The following is a 17,586-nucleotide window of genomic DNA, read 5'->3' on the forward strand; positions in this document are numbered from 1 at the left end:
GATATTTTAATTGGGGGGAAAAAAGAAAGAGAAAGGTGGCATATTTTAAGATAAGTGATTTGTATACCTTAGTTCTTAAGCAGATTTTTAGATTAACTTCAAAACTTAAGCATATGTTTGTATGGTATATGATTGGGTCAAAGTGATAATGTTTTGAAAGACCATGTGCCTACTGTCTATAGCTACAATATTTACACAATTTTATAATGGATTTTAAGAGGAAGTTAGGAGGACATTGGACTTTCACTTAACGCTCTAAAGCTGAAAAGCCTAACTAGCATGCTGAACAGTACATTTCATAAGATTAATTTGTCCATCCAAGTCTGCTTGGAACCACGTAATAAAGGAGGTATGTCTGTAGGGTTCCCTATATCCACTTAGGGGTTTTGATGTGTCAGTTGAAACTTGTTACTTCTTTTTAGTTTAATGTATAAATATGTGGGTGTATGTTTATGTCTTTTTGAGAATAAGAAGCAAATAATAGAAAAGATTGCATAATACCGTATGTAGTATTAAATCATGTTTCTGTCCTTGATAATGAATGGTAAATGTTTTTTATGATGCTATTGTACATTTATGGAATGCTTTAATAAATGAGATATTGATGATTAGAAAAGAAATTTGTGATGTTTAGGTAACATAATGTGCTAAAACCTAGGAAAAGTTAGAAACAGAGCAGGCAATAATATGGGTAAGTGCAAAGTGAATGTTTTAAAATAAATAGCACTTGGATGACCTGGGATGTCAGAACCGGAGATAAGGGTGTGTGTTTGTCAATATATCCTTCATGTTTTACAGACTCCTAAGGGAACAAGGGAAGATACAATTTCACCTTTTCTGTGCCAAAACATTTTAATTATATCTTCTTCCAACTACAGCGGTTCAGTAACCAAGGAGCTGACATTGATGCATGTGTTGATAAAGCTGCAAACATTCAAAATGAGATTAACAAAGATTTTGAGCAAAGGGTGACAGCTAATTTTGCACAGTATTCTGCATCTAATTCAGGCCAGTGTAATAATAGAATATTTTATAACTGTTTTGTTATTCAAAAGGACTTTTATGATGCATTTATGTTTGTGGATATCTTTGTATCATACTCAAAAATTACCTATCCTGTGGCTTAAAACTATTTGCACATCCATGTTGTAACCTTGAAACGATATTAAACAATATTAAAGGAAAAAACCCTTCTTATTATAAATTTTTTTTTTTTGTAATCATACTTTATCCTTGGAACTCTTTGCCTTTGCCTTAATTTATCTTGAGCACACTAGCTAGGGAAGATAGAGAGATGGCAAACATATATTTTCTAATATTGCTTGGTATGCACTAATAAAATGGCCAAGAAAAGTTATATTCAACTTATTTAATTAATAAAACTGTAGTTTCTTTATGTTCTTGAGCTCCTTTGAGCACATTTCAGTGTATTTCTTTTCTCTTCTATTCTCTACTTGAAGGCAGCTGACAGTCTTCTTTCACTTTTCTTTTTGTTTGTGAAATTTTCTTTTTTTTTTTTTATCCACTCACTTCTCCATCTGCTTTCACTTTTGTTTGCTTGGGCCGTCTCTCATCCCAACTTGATAATGAGGAATGCAGTGTGACCCTGACCTCTATCAGCCCATGCATGACCTTCTGACTCTACCATATAACCTTTGACCTTCTCTTTGACAGCTTGATTAATTACCCTGTGTTATGATTTATGAGTAAGTGCTATGTAAAAATAATAGACAACAGGTGGTCCTCTGAAAACTTTTTGTGGCATGTTTTCTTTTACTGACTAACTTGATGAGCTATTTGAAGTTGGAAACTTACTGGGATAATCTATGTTGGTCCATATTATGGTACTTTTATACCATGGAACACAACATCAGAATTTAGGGAGCTACAAGTTGAAGCATGGTCATGACAAACATTATACAAAATATTAGCAGGGTGCTGTTACCTAAATGCACATTGGGAAGAAGCACAAAACGGAGTCAAGTGACATTTCAGGCATTTCAATCCCAGGTCACGTCTTGAGAAAATTGCTGAAATAATGGAGGGGGCATTTTTCAAGCAGAGCTGCAGCTCAAACAGCTATGTTTACTTTAACGCTTCACTAGTGACTTCTGATTGGTTGTCATGACCTCATCTCACTGTTGCACCTAGGATGTTGCGACACTGACATATGCATACCCTTCTTGTGAAAAAGATGAAAATAAACACAACATACGTCTTTCAGAAAAGATGAATGGACAGTGGTTTGTCCATTTTAACCATAGGTAGATGTAGTTTATAGATAAAACACTTCGGGTTTCATTTCCCTTGTGGATGGGCACCTATCTTCTCTCAAACCAAATGGATAGAAGGCTGAACTTGAAAAATATGATTGATAAATCTGTGTAAAATGATCTCTTACAGAGCCTTGCCTGAAGGCCAAAATGGATAGTTCCATAGGTCAAAGGATTCTACTCTGGCCCTTGGCCTCTTTGGTCACATGTGGCTTGCAGTATTGGCAGGTTAATATGCAGAGCTGAGTTCTTTCAGCTGATTTTTTATTTAACCAACCACAAGAGATTTGAAAAGATGTAGAATTTGCTTCTATTTTCCATTTTCCTTATAATTCGTAATTAATAGGTACATTAACTTGGATAAATCTTCAGTTTTAGCAAGGTTTCTCTTGGGGTTAAAAGTACATTCTGGTTTTGGTCAGGCATTTTTAAATTTTTTCTGTTTGTAGAGTCTTCTTGATAAGTACATTTCTGTACTGATTTAATTTCTTTAGCAAGGTTTCCTCTTTGGTTCTTTGTGTTTGGCATCACCTGTCTGTTTTAGACCTCTGACCTAAGCCATCATTTGTTGATTGAATAATAAATGAACTATTATTTATTAGTAAGCACATCTATAGACTTCAAAGTAAAGGAGGCCTGTGTATTCTGTTTAAATCACAGCAAGTACTTGTGCCGAATAAAATGCTGCAGCTAGCAATAAAATTTTGAGCCTTTCTGATTAAGATCCCGTGATTTATACCTTATAAACACAGGTCTGAAGATCAAACTACAGTTATAGCTACAAAAATATAGAAAATGGAATGAGATAAATTAGAGAAACAAAAAGCTTACTTTCACCAATATCTGTCCTCTTGATCACCTTCTTGATCGGCTACTAGACTATGCGATCAAACATGAGAGTTAATTAACAACCTTATTGTATGCTTTGTCTCCTGAAATGTTGAATATTGGAATTGATTCGGGTAAATCATTATGAAAGATGCCAGAAGTTTTATTTATTTAACTGTAGAATGTTAGATAATCAGTTTGATCATTTTATCTCGTTAAAGATGACAGAAGTTGTTTCCATGTATATTTGAAATGACCTAACTTTTCATCTTACGAGAAATTTAGCATGCGTAAGGAATAATTAAATATAAAATAAATACTTAAATATAAAAGTTTGAGGTTTTAAGCCTTAGTTATGGAAACCTCCTCATTAGAGCAGCAATGCACAGTTCTTTTATATTATATTCGATGCCTGATTTTATACAGTAGATTTGTAAAACTTTATGGGTACATTTGTTAAAGGTCAAACTAGAATCTCTTTTTATTTATTTCTGTGTGTACTGATTGAGTTACTGAGAATAGAAGGAATTTTTAAAATGATATTTATTCTGATTTTTTAAGGTATAAATTGATATTATTCTACTTAAAACAGTTAAATTTAAGTACTGGTATGTTGTCTGCTTTGTTTTACTTTGACTATTTGCTTTGACTCCTTGGTTTCCATATATTAATGTTGACATGGCAAAAATCTTTGCAGCTTTATTATATAAAGGGATTATTTTTGACAATGTTTATATGTGACAGAGGAAAAGGAAGAAAAGATGAAATTTTACTACATCTCTGTGGTTAGAGCATGTAAATGGGATAGTTAACTTTATTTTGTTGCTCCAGCTTTCTCCTACTCATTATAAAATGGTTATGAATGGTTTCTGTGAATATTGCATTAATTAATTTATCAGGAAAAATTTAATTGAAAAATGTAAGTTTTTTATAGATGATAATTGAATTTCCAACAAAGACATTTATTAAAATTAGCTCTCATTTCTGCAGAAAGTGTTCCTGAATATTTCTTGATTGTTATGCCATTAATTAAATTGGCAGTATGAAATATCTAAATGGTAAAATATTTTCTAAATAGTTCAGATGTTTAAAGAGAAACATTCATTGTTGAAACCTAAATGATAAAAATTCTTTAATTGATTTATATAGTAGTGATTTAAAAATAGAATCATTTTTCATTTGTTGATGCCTCCGTGAAAAATTGACATTGTGTCTTTATAAAATTGGACAAATGAGTCATGTAATTTTCAGTTACGTAATCAATAACTTAGACAAATACTACTTCTTTGATGATTTATGTGTATCTGTTTTTTATACTTATTTAGATGGTACACATCAAATTTCAGAGACCATTTGAGATCAAGTGGGCACAATAATTTTTTAATCCATGATTTCCAAAAATTGAGGAAAAAACTTCTGCTAAAATAAACCCGATATTATGAAAATATTATTTCTAGTGATTAAGTTATAAATTAGGGTAATAGTTTTGTAATTCTGGTGACTTTAAATTTTGTCTAAAGAGTTTACCTTTATTTGGAATTCATCCATTGTGCAAAGATGATGCTCATGTTCTCTCCACTTATTAAAGTCCCACTTTGTTTCCTTGAGTTTGTAATTTTTTGAATTATCGTTAAAATGTAGCATATCATTATTTTCATCTCTGAGAATTCTAAGATTCTGTTTTGGGCTTGCTAACTCTAATTCATCTGTAGTATGAGAGGCTCTGTGTGTGTGTTGGGGGGGTGTGTGTGTATGTTTAAAGTTCAATTCACTCAGAGAAGGCAGGGAAGAGACATGACAGGAGACCACTTACTCACTGTACAGAATCTAGTAAGGAGGCAATTTCCTTTTTGGCCTATGGTGACCTTTTTTTGACTATGTTCCTTACACCAGAGACAGTGTACTCAATGCCTCTATTTCACCCTGTTTAGCAGAGTGCAACAGTGTTCTTTAACTTACTTTTGGTGGGTGGAGAAGTTATAGCTGAAATTTGAGAAGGGTGTGAAAAGTTGTAAAAGGCACAAGGAAGAGGGGTAGGAACTTCCTTCAAATGTGATTTTTTTTTTTTTTTTTTTCCTTTCTCCCCAAAGCCCCCCGGTACATAGTGTGTTCTTCGTTGTGGGTTCTTCTAGTTGTGGCATGCGCAGTGCCATGTCCGCGCCCAGATCGAACCAACGAAACACTGGGCCGCCTGCAGCGGAGCACTTAACCACTCGGCCACGGGCCAGCCCCCAAATGTGATTTTAATAACTAGTCAAGTGTGTCCAACTGTAGAAAATCACCAAGTGACAATCTGTCTACCTGACAGTGATCACAATGAATTACAAGACTTTTGAATAGCTATACAGATTAGAATAAAGCAGGACCAAATAAAATATCTTTTGTTGGTAAAACTTTGACTTACCAGCTAAGAAACTTAAAAAAAAACACACATTCTCTTGTGCTTTGATGTAGAATGTTTAAGTTTTAAAACTTGTGAAGTATTTTATAAGCCTTTCATGAAAGAGATATTTATCTAAAAGTTTTATTTGAACATGTATTGAAAAATATGTGGTGTTTTGTTAATGTTTGGCATATATTATTAGTTTTCATGTATGTAAGACAACTATATCTTAATTAACAGTCCTATCACTAACCTCAGAACTTCAATGATCTTGAAAATCTCCACACCATGTCATGGTTTTAGACAATAATATCAACTGATTGGGGGAAAAAATTCAAACAATCTCCATGAAATTTGCACGTAGTTTGATAAAAAAACAAATACGTGTAGCAGTGTAGCATATTTAAAAATAAGATAATTCAGTCTGTGCTAATAATGGCTTATTATTACTGCTATCAGTTTTTTAAATCATCTTCTTATGGTTGGTTTGGCAAAAATTGTTGAATTTTAAACTTGAAGTAGAAGATTCTACAGTTATAGTTTTGGGAAAAGTATATACTTTTTTTTAGTAAGGATGAGATTTTTTAAGCTCTATTTTTACAACTCTTACGTTTTTATCATAATATAACACGTTTCAAGTGTGACCTTACAGGATTTTACAAGGCAGAATTGGGACATCCACAGTACAGAATTGAATAGAAAAGACAGGAGATAAATAGCTTCAAAAATTTGTGTTGCACATGCTTGTCAGTGGTAATTGTTTATCCTTCTGTATTTTCTCATGACTAAATTATTCCATGAGTTATAACATAATATAAATACCAAAATTTTCCTTAATTATAACTGTAGAAATGGTTGCTTTGCTAAAATTGTCAGACAGGAAAACATGTTTTAAAAACTTAAAAAAAAATTAATAACTCAATAAGCTGTATTTTAAACTTTGAAACTTGTTTCCTGGTACCACTTCTTTATAAAGAGAAATTTTTATGCTAGTTGAAAAATTAAATTTCAAGATTAAAGAATTCCTTCCATACATCATAGTAAGACATTAGTTCATTTTGTTTTATGAGTTGTGTGGCCTACTGAAAGAAGAAAGGTGAAAAAAATCCAAGGTGCTCAGGTAGACAGTATATGTTTCTAATAATATAGATATGTGAATCTGTAGAATGTTAGAAGAGATTGATTCCTTTTTAATTGCTTATTCTAAGTTCAACTAAATAAAAAGTGCCCATTAAAGCATAATTGTAAAGGAAAGGAAATCCAACAAAATATGGTTTGAAGTGTAAACTTTGATTTCAAAGAAGTTATTTTCTCAAAATATATATTATAAATGTTAATTTGATTTGAAAGTGCACTCGTTATTTAATTTATTTCAATCGTTTTTGAGATTCTGGGAGATCTGCCGTACGTTTTTTTAAATTTAAGCTTTATACTCTTTATGTTACAATTATGTCTTTTTCTTCTCATAGATAATCTGTGCTTATTTATACATACAATACAGGCAAACAATTTTCAGTGACTTTCTGTTGGAAAATTTTAAACTATAATGTTTTATACAGGAATATTTGAGTGAATATTCAACTATGTTAAATCACTTACTATGAGATTTTAAGAACTTGTTATGAATTGAAATGGTTCCCAAGATTAAATTATGCTACCTTCTTTGCTTTCAAAACAGGAAGGATATGGAGTAATAGTACTGAATCCCAATGAAAACTGTATTGAAGTAGAAAAGCCGAAGACACATGTACAGTCGTCTTCTGATAGCTCAGATGAACCAGTAGAAAAACGGGAAAGAAAAGATAAAGTTTCTAAAGAAACAAAGAAGCGACGTGATTTCTATGAGAAGTATCGTAACCCCCAAAGAGAAAAAGAAATGATGCAGTTGTATATCAGAGTAAGTAAAAAGTAAAATCATTAATTTCCCTCACTATTTCCTTTGCTTTATTTAGATTTTATTTCATATAAATTATTTTGCTTAATTTTTATTATAAACTGTATTTTTTCATTTTTAACCATTTATTTCCCATGAGTATTACTTGGATGAAACATTTTCTGTTTTTTATTCAAAATTAGAAAACACATCATTCTCTTTTCAGTGTGATATTTTATATGAGTCTCAAATGCAATTAATACTGCACTGTACAAAGCCTCAGTCTTCATCTTGGGTGGTAAGAGTTTGAAAGCACTGTTTTCCTGCGAGCAGCCATCCATCCAGTGTCTCAGCTTAACTTCTGAAGGGAGATGGAGGGAGGAAGAGTAAGTACTATCTTAATATATATTTCAGCTAGAATAGTTTAGGGATAGTGTAATGAGGGAACTCTGTCCTTTGCTCTTTTCTTACCCAGTGAACCTTTGCTCTTTGTAATGCTAGCAGCATGGGATCCTTACAGCAGTGCTGCCCAAGGAGTTCTGATTCTGTAAGGGGCACAAACAATTTTATTTGCACTTTGACACATTCTACTTGATAGACATACTGTGCATAATATATATGAGACAGATTCATGCAATTTTCAAAGCCTTACTAGGGAGGCTAGAAATATAATTTAATAGTAAAGCATGTCTAAAATGCTACTGGGTAAGTAAGATAGTAAATTGTTAGGTTCTTCAAAAGTGAGCAATTCAGAACATTTAAACATAGAAAAATTACATTTTATAAATTATACTGTAAGATAGTAGTAAAGTTTCAGATTATTCAACTTGAGCTATTTTTACATGTACTTTAGAAGCTCATTAATAAAATATTTCATACCACCTTTGAGGGGAAATACATGGCTTTCTAAGTTATTTTCTTTATTATACTTCTAGTTCATGGCACAATCACTGTACTTTTGGGAATTGTACTCCAAACAGTCACGACATTTGATTATAGGTCAGTTTGTTAAGTAAGTTATGACAGTTAAGCACTAGTGAAAGCAGCACATAAGTTCTCAAGACCCGAAAACATGTATCCAGATCAAGAATATGCAAAGCACATCATAGAATGAGTGAAGCAAGTTAGGCAGAGTACAATATATAAATCTCTGAAAAGCATCTCATTATTTAATGTATTATTTGAAAAACAAAAACAATTATTCGATTTGGAATCCATAAGTAGCTTACTTGTTCTAATGTAGTTATATTACTGCCTTTCTTTCCTGTGACTGAATCAGGCTTATGATGTCACCTTCTTTATCAGTTGTCCTAAGCTTCCTATTATAAGATCCAGTCAGTAAACCACCTTCTTAAGACAGAGTTAAAAAAAATTACCTCTGATATCCAGATTCCCAAAATGAATTGTGTAAGATTTTGGAAATATACAAATCTTTGCCTATATAAAATACAAACAAAAAATGATTTTGTGTACTAAATTTTTTATTTCTTCCTAGTTTCTTTTATTTGCCTGTGCTGTGTACCAATTAAGCATCTATTTCAACGTGCGTCTTGTAGGTTTTATTTCTTCTTTTCTGTTTTCTCTTTATCTTCTCACCGTTGCTTTGATTTTTTCTTTTGTTCTCTTGTATGTGTGCATTTTCTTTATTCTGTTTTTCACATCTATTTTTTTTATCCCTGCATCTACTTTTTTTTTACAGCAAGGGAAAAAAATCTTTTTGTGTTGCTTCATTGTTAAGATCTGCTCTCTTTCTCTTTGTCTTTTTTCTTGAATTCTTTTATCTCTTTTATACTCCTGCCATTTTTACTTCTTTCCTTATCATGTCTTTTTGCCTCTTTCTTTCTTGTCTCATTTCACTCATCAATCTAGGTTCCCATCAAAAGTAGTAAAAGACAAAAATAAACTCACGTAGATAACAAAACTTTATGATAGTCTCACTTGTGAAATGTTATTTTTCTAAATAAACACCTTTTTCTCTTAAAATCTTCCCAAATTGTGCAGAATAGCAGAGTTAAGGTGATACTCTTCAAACATATTTCTAGATAGTAAGGCATGATCCTGTAGTGGGAAAGAAAAGAATGGTTCATTTTATGTCAGGTGCATTAATTCCTAGATAATTTTGATCCACGTGAGAAGTGACATCTAGTAGTCTCCTTCCATCTACATATCTCCAAACAACAAGTGTTTATAATAATTTTCAGGCATAGAACATGCCGTGTGATGGAGATAAATTAACTTTGATTTATGTACTTCTTAACCATTTACATTTTTAAATTGATCATGTATTCTTTGGAACAACCTCATGAAATAGGTGGATCAAATAATTTTATCCTTATTTTATAGTTAAGGAAACTGATGCACGGATGATCCATTTTTGTCTAGGATCACATAACTAGTAAATGGTGGAACTAAGTGTTGAAACCAAGACTTCTAATTATATGGATTCTTCCTCCTTTTTCTCTTTATAACACTGTTCTAACCAGTTGAAAACAAAGTGTGTGTATTTGAAATATGGAAATTAAAACAATTATTATAAAAGTTTGATATACAGTAAATGACATCTGGTGATTATATAGATTTTTGACCAGTTATCATTTAATAGACCTTATTAAATGTCTTTAAAAATTTATATATTTATAATATATAATAATAAATATATATTGTATTATATATAACAATATGTATATATTCTATTCTAATAGGGTCACTAATATTGATTCAATTTTATAAATAAGGAGACTGTAGGTCAAAACTTAGTAGTTTTTCCAAGGTCACATAGCTCTTAATGCAAGCTCCTTGAGGGCCAGGACTTATTCTGTTTTGCTCACTGCTGTATCTAACAGAGTCTAAAACAGAGCCTTTGTAATAAATATTTGTAGAACAAAGTTTTCACAATAAATTTTTATTTAATGAATAAGGGGGGGAGCGGGATGAAAATCCCAAACTACTACTGCTTTTTTTTTAGTATGTTCTGCATCATTAAAGTATGCTGCTTGATTTCCTGTGAGGAAACATTCAAACAAACCAAATCAAAAAAAAAAAAATTGTTCGTCCTCTACCTAATTCAGTGCCTAAGAATACGTTCGAGAAATTAATGATAAAAAGTCAGTATGTCAAGGTTTATTTGATACCTTGACTAATCTACGCATGTTCATCTAAGTATATAAAAGTGGGATGTCCTGTGTTCTTTTTTAGCTATAGCATTATCGTGGTGCTCAAATTATGGATGAAAATGGAAATATTAATAAATTCCATTACCATTCTATTTCTGTTTTACACACCTGTTCATAGGAGTACAGCCAAGCTACTGTACTTGCTCTACCCCCTCTGTACACTTTGTGCTTCATGGATTCTGTAACTTTGCTTCCTGTTCTTTCTCTTAATCCAGATTTTATCCATGCTCTAATGCCCAGCTGAAATCACACCTCTTCCCCTCACCATAATCAGTGACCTCTACTTACTATGACTCATGGGAGTTATTATGATTAGTTTACTTATATGGAACTTGTCATGTGCTATCTTGAGATATCGCTTGTGTTTTTGTCTCATAATATTAATATTACTAATTTATTTTTCACTCCTTCTCACTAGATCTTCCCACAAGTCTTTAAATCTTTGAGTATGCTTTATAGATTTTGGAATTGCATGTCAATCCTTAAGAATAAGCAGGTATGAGCCAGTTTTTACAGTAGTACAGAGCATACTGTGAGGGAGTCAGGAAGTGATACTAAATCCACTCATTAGAATCCAATCCCCTAGAAGGAGACCAAAGCGGAAAGACTAGATCTTAGTCTAGAGATGCCTAGATACTGTGATCAACAGTTAGGAATGAGGGTTGTTCTTCAAACTCGTGTCAAACTGGAGCATAAGAGGACAAGTATTCAGTCTAAGGAAGAAGATCAGTTAAAAGAACTTTACAGTATAAGTGGAATATAGGCAACAGTGACTTGATGCTGATCTATGTAATATTGGGTCAGAACTGCTTGAATATCTCTTCCCTAAAAGACTAAGTTGTGGGCTGTGGTGATAGGAAGTAAAGAAGAAGCATTAGACCCAGAACAGTGAAAAAAAAAATAATAATACTGGAAGTGGAGGGGGAAGGAAAATTACATGGCCACAGAAGGAGAAATCCAAATGTGGAGGAGACGTTTACAGAATAGGAATCTTGGCAGAGCCTGGCATTACACATTGAAGATACTCAAATATTTATGGATTGATTGCTTGTTGACATCCATCAAAAATCTTATTCCTTAGCATGTGAGATATTTGGTGTCTAGTTTTCTGACTGATTTTTTTCAGCATTCATGTGAATTTTTGCAATTGTTCAGAAACAGCCAACTCGGATAAACTGAAGCTCTCTTTAAAAAATATGTTTTTGATGTTCTGACTTGGGTTATGTCCAAAACATTGGTAAAGGCTAATAAATATCCTATCTTCTCTGTACCTCCTCTCTTCTGTGCTAATGCCACTGGAGTCATTTCTATCTAGTGTTTTAGCAACCAAATTCAATTTATTTATATTACAATCAGTGATTGTTTAACCCCTGGAACCATTTTATTTTCCTAGTATATTCAAGTATTTGAATTTTCTTTTTCTGCTGCATCTGGTAAATAGACAAAATCTCTTCTTTGTAAATATCTAGGATGCACAGGCAGAAATAAAGGAAAATCCAGGCCTAAAACTTTAAGATTAGCAAAGTTGAATTTTATTTTACTTACTAAATGAGTATAAATAGATGTGAGTAACTGTTGGATTATGTAGCACATTTCTGGTGCATTAGGAGTGGAGCTTGAGAGATCAAAGTACTTACTATTTCATGTAGCAACTTTCCTTAACTATGAAATAATGTACTTTCTGGCATATATTATGGTTTATTAAGGGGATTGATTTGGTCTAGGCAATAAACATCATGTCAGACATGCCTGGCAGGAAAACCTGCTTAATATGTTTTGTAATAAGATGGAATTTTTTGTTCTCAAAAACATCTGCCAACTGAATTCAAGAGTGAAGACAGAAAATGTCATCAATTTAGTGGTAATCCTATAAATTTAGTTTCTTTTTGAGCAACACATATCAAGACGCACAAAATTTCCAGTGTTCATCACCACTGGTTATAGTACTTTGTAAAACGAGGAAACAAAAACATTTTATTTTTATATAATGTGTTAATTAATTCATAATGAATTTTAATATTTCAACTGATAAAATTTTAACAAGCATCTTGCCAACAGATCATTTTTTAAAGCATCTGTTTTTTAATGTGTTGGGTTGAGAACTGAGTCAAATGGCTAAATATGTACATATATTCTTTTTAAAAACATATTTCCAGCCCCATAATTATAGATACACTATTTTTTCCCCTTAGACCACCAGGGGCTGCTGCTGTTCATATTGGATTTTGCTTTCCTCAGAAACTGAATACCCCAATCACTCTACATGTTTTCTTTCTTCCTTTTTTTCCCCTTAGCCTAAAATCTTTTAAAATATAACTGGAAAGAAAAAAAATAGCTTTAGCTAGTAACTTAATCAATATAAGAATTTATTCTTTTGAACATTTTCTACATTCCAAGGCATTTACATTTTTCCAAATGAACATAAAATTTATAGTCATCGAAGGCAGATCGTGATAATAGCTATTTTTATTTCCTGTTTTTAGTATCTTAATAACATTCAGAATCATAATCATTGCAGAGAGAGAGTACAGAGATGAGATTAAAAGTGCAGAGTCCAATGGACCTGAGTTTGAATCTGAGCTCTTCCACTTAATATAGTGTGACCTAAAACAAGTTAACCTCTCTATGCCCCAGTTTTTAATCTGAAAAATGGAATAATAATAATACATGTAAAGTGAACATAGTTATCTGACACGTAGTCTTAGGATTTTCGCGCCAGTAAATAGCATCCTGTCTTCTCTTAAGTTCAGAATCAATCGAGAAGCAATACAATTCTCAAGGTTCCCAGCCCTTGTACCAAAAATAATACCCCTGTCTTACCCTCCTGACTTTAGAACCCAGTAAGCAATACAACATAGGAATCAGACAAAAGGAGATCAACACACCAGCTTTACTAATTGGTATAGTTCAGCTGTAAAATGTGCTTAGATCTGTGGCTAAATTTAGACTTCTTAATATGTTTCCCCCATAGCGAATTTTCACCCATCCTCCAAACATCCCCTGTGCCTTTCACCTGGTAGAAAGCAAGCTGGAATGGCATCCTTCCTGCAGATAGATTTGAAAGATGCCCAGAAGGGCTAAGTTGAAAATGCTTAGTTTATTCTCCCAAATGTGCTACTCAGTAAGTCACTCTGCCTGTGAGAGAAAAAGAGCGAGGGATGGGTAAAGAAACTGGGAAGTTTACTCCAGCTGAAATGGCTCCACATGAGGCCAGGAGAGAAGAGGTTCCCACATGACAAGAGTGATCTAATGAAAGAACACTATTATTACTTGCATTTTCTAACAGCTCAGTAAAGCAGTATTAAAATATAATCATTAAATGTTCACTAAAGCATACCTTAGTTTCTTCATTTTGAGGTTTTCATTTAAAAGGAAACTATGATCAAACCTGATGACAGAGAAAGTGGCCACAAAATTGATTAATTTTAAAGCATCAAGAGGGCCATAATTTTATATTTCAAATCATCAGAAATTAATCTTTATATTTTCGTGTTTCATGCTACCAATGCCTAGTAGACAGTAGATTTTTAATCAATATTTGATGAATGAAAATTTGAATAAATGCTTGCTTAGATGAACCTACAAAGCAAAAAGACAGACCTTTCCCATTGATGTTGACTAGTGTGAGGTTGAAAGAACTGTGATACTATGTATATTATGACTGAAGTATGCTAACACTCAGAAAATTAGTACATTGTTCTATAAACCCAACTAATGGCCATTATTAAGTGTACCAGGCATTCTGTGGATTTGGTAAAAAACAAGCCAAAAATGAAGAATTAGAAATCAGTAAGATAATTAAATCTTTAGATTTAGAACATAAATTAGAATAAAGTCCAAAGTTCTGCATTTATGGGTTTTGATGGACATTGGCTGATTTTGCTGGGGGAATTCTGCCATAAATATGATGTAGTGGAAAGAATAAGAACTTCAGACTCAAAGAGATGCATGCTGTAGTCCTACTTCTGTCACTTACAAGTTGTGACTTTAGGCAAGTTGCCTCTCCTCTCTGAGTTTCAGTTTCTTCATCTATAAAATAGGGATACTCATAGCTATCAGAATGTTATAAGGAATAAATGAAGTAAGTTAATGTGTATGAAAAAAAACCAGTGGGATACCTGCTATTCAGTTTATCTCCTTTCCTTTCTCTTTCCTTTCTCTTCCCTTCCTACCTGCTTTCCCGTGGGAAATAGAGAGAAAATTACGGCTGAATGAGGTCTTTCCCTATTGGTTTATAATCAGTGCTTCTCAAACCTTTTGGTCTCAAGACTCTTTTACATGCTTAAACATTATTACGGTCACGAAAGGGTTTTTGTTTATATGTGTTATATCTCCTGATACTCATCATAGAAAGAATTAAAACAGAAAATTTTTGAATATTTATTTTAAAATAACCATAATAAACCGATTATATGTCGATGTAAATAACATTTTTATGAGAAATAACTATATTTTCCAAAACAAAAAACCCACAGTGAGAAGTGTGGCACTTAAAAAATATCTGCAATGTCTGGCTTAATAGAAGACAACTAAATTCTTACAATTGTTTCTGCATTCACTTTCTTGTGATATGTTGTCTTTATTTATGTTTGTGAAGAAAATTTGCCCTCACATATATATGCCATTGCAAAAGGAAGGCGTATTTTAATAGCTTTTTCATTATATATATTCTTCTTTGGTGCTACATCGACACTCAACAAGAGGTAGTTTCTTAAAGATTAGTGGCTGCATGAATCTAAAACCCATCAATGAGCATTTCATACTCTGTTTCATGAAAATCTTTTGGTCTGTGTTGTACTTTGAATGGATCCTTTACCCATGAATGAGTTTCTAACATCATGTATTGGTCATTGGAAAATACTGTTTCACTGAGTTATGCAGATCTTCCAAATGTTGACATATTTTACATAGTATCAAAAAGTCCTACCTGTTAATAGTACTACCAATCTCGTCAACAAAGCTTTTAAGAATTGACAAACTATGGAGGTTATCAGGGAGGATATATTTCCAAAAATTTTAATTTTAGCAAGAAAACTCAATTTTTGTCATTGGCAGCAAATACTGTCAGGTGTTTTTCTTGAACTGTCAGGCTTACTTTGTTCATTTTCAAGAAAATGACTTCCAAATACCCAAATCTGAATAATCATAGTTTGTTTCAGTCTTACAAGTAATAATAGTGTTCATTGAAAATAAAAGGCAGCTACTTGAGCTCACAGCTCAAACAATTACGGAACAACTTTTCCTCTAGACAGCCTTCAGCACCTAGTTTGGTTTACAGGGGCCTCGTGCATCCCTTCTAGTTCATCACTGAGAATATTAAACACACATATGCTCAGGGGTTGAGATTTACTAAAAGTAATTTTTACTGCTTCATCGACATTTTTTAGGTGAACTTGGCTTTTTCTTTTCCGTTAGTGTGTAGCAGTGAAGAACACAGTGTCTACTAATATAGTTGGTACCACTACTGTGATCCGTGCTAAGTCGCAGGCAGTTTTATTCTCCATTGCTTTTTAACTGTTAATGTAAATGTGAACGCAGTGAAAAAGACAGATAATATCAGCATTATTTTGCGGACTCCTTTAAAGGGTTGCAGGATCCACCAGAGGTTTGCAGACCACATTTCTAGAACCACTGGTTTACATCTATTTTCTGGAGTTGAACTTAGAAGCAATGAAAGAAAGCAGTTTATAAGATTAGGATAAGAACCATTTTTCAGTTGCTGTGTTAGGCAAGGAGAAGCTAGAACAATATGAGCAGCTATGTAAGCTGAAATAGAGAAACTAGAACAGGTAGGCCTGGTCTGTTAAGGCATTTGGGCCTATTCCATTTTAACTCCTCATCTGGACCCAGGGAGCATTATGTGTAGACTGCTTCACCTGATCATCACCACCCCCCGTTATTGAAACTAAGATGTCAATCCACTCTGACCAGGCCAGTAGAATTTGAGGATTTAGAATTTGTTTTCTACTGCTTTTCCTCCAAAATAAAAGACCCTGGAGAATCACGTGCCCATTTTGCATTTTACCAACTACAGCTTTCATTTTCTTCTTTCGCCTAAAATGAGTGGCCTCATGCTTCCTAGGAGAGGTCATATATTTATCCCTGCTATCCAGCTAGGGTCTAATTTACTACAGTATTCTACTAGTTCTTTACTGGTGCTGTCTCACTGTTATTGGTGCTGTCTTCCTGTTTTGTGTTTACCTTACTTTGCATTAGACTGATTCTATAGTGCTTAAGAGCTGGGTGCTGGTGTCTGGCACATGTGAACAGGGTTTTGCATATACTAATTTTTTTTTCTGAAAGCTTTTTTTTGGGGGGGGTGTGAGGAAGATTGGCCCTGACCTAACATCTGTTGCCAATCTTCCTCTTTTTTTTCCCTCCCCAAAGCCTCAGCACATAGTTGTATATCCTAGTTGTAGGTCATTCTAGTTCTTCTATGTGGGACATCACCATGGCATGGCTTGATGAGCGGTGTGTAGGTCTGTGCCCAGAATCTGAACTGGTGAACCCTGGGCCGCCGAAGCAGAGCATGCGAACTTAACCACTTGGCCATGGGGCTGGCCCTTGCATGTAGTATCCACTCAGTAAATGTTAGTTATAATCATTGTAACATCCTTGATTTACAATCCAAGTTGCATCTGTCTGTGACTCTCCACTTCTGAAGCCAAGCTCTTCCTAGTTCTCCAAATTCCGTTCTTCTAGTTTCTTGTGTAAGATAATATTTGACAATAACTGTCTAAAATACAATTGGATTCACCATGCTTCTATTTGGCTTTGATCATGAATGTTGGTCCTTGTACTTTCACAGTTTCCACCCCCTTCTTAGGGAAAAAGGGCAATTTTGAAGACCCCCCCCCCCCCCCGTCTTCAACTTCCTCCCTCCTAGCTGGAGCCCTTGTGCATCTATTTGTCTAGGTAGGAGAGTTCTTGTTCTGTGTTTCTTTGTGTAATCCTCATAATTGTCTCATATATTACCCTGACTTACAGATATGTAAAGTGAGGCTCAGAGACGTAAACAGACTTATTCATAGTTATGTACCTAATGAGAGTAACTAA

The 17,586-nt window shown here is 33.4% G+C and overlaps 1 protein-coding gene across 32 annotated transcripts in view; it reads left to right on the forward strand.

Annotated features, from left to right (window-relative positions):
* ARB2A (ARB2 cotranscriptional regulator A) overlaps window positions 1-17,586 on the forward strand; it is a 382,974-nt gene that overhangs the window by 168,123 nt on the left and 197,265 nt on the right. For all 32 annotated transcript variants that reach the window (XM_070571447.1, XM_070571452.1, XM_070571445.1 and 29 more), the window contains one exon: window positions 7,163-7,381. In XM_070571447.1, coding sequence (XP_070427548.1) covers window positions 7,163-7,381 — 219 coding nt within the window. The remainder of the gene's footprint in view (window positions 1-7,162; window positions 7,382-17,586) is intronic.

The sequence above is a fragment of the Equus przewalskii genome, chromosome 13, assembly GCF_037783145.1.
Source record: "Equus przewalskii isolate Varuska chromosome 13, EquPr2, whole genome shotgun sequence".
NCBI lineage: Eukaryota > Metazoa > Chordata > Mammalia > Perissodactyla > Equidae > Equus > Equus przewalskii.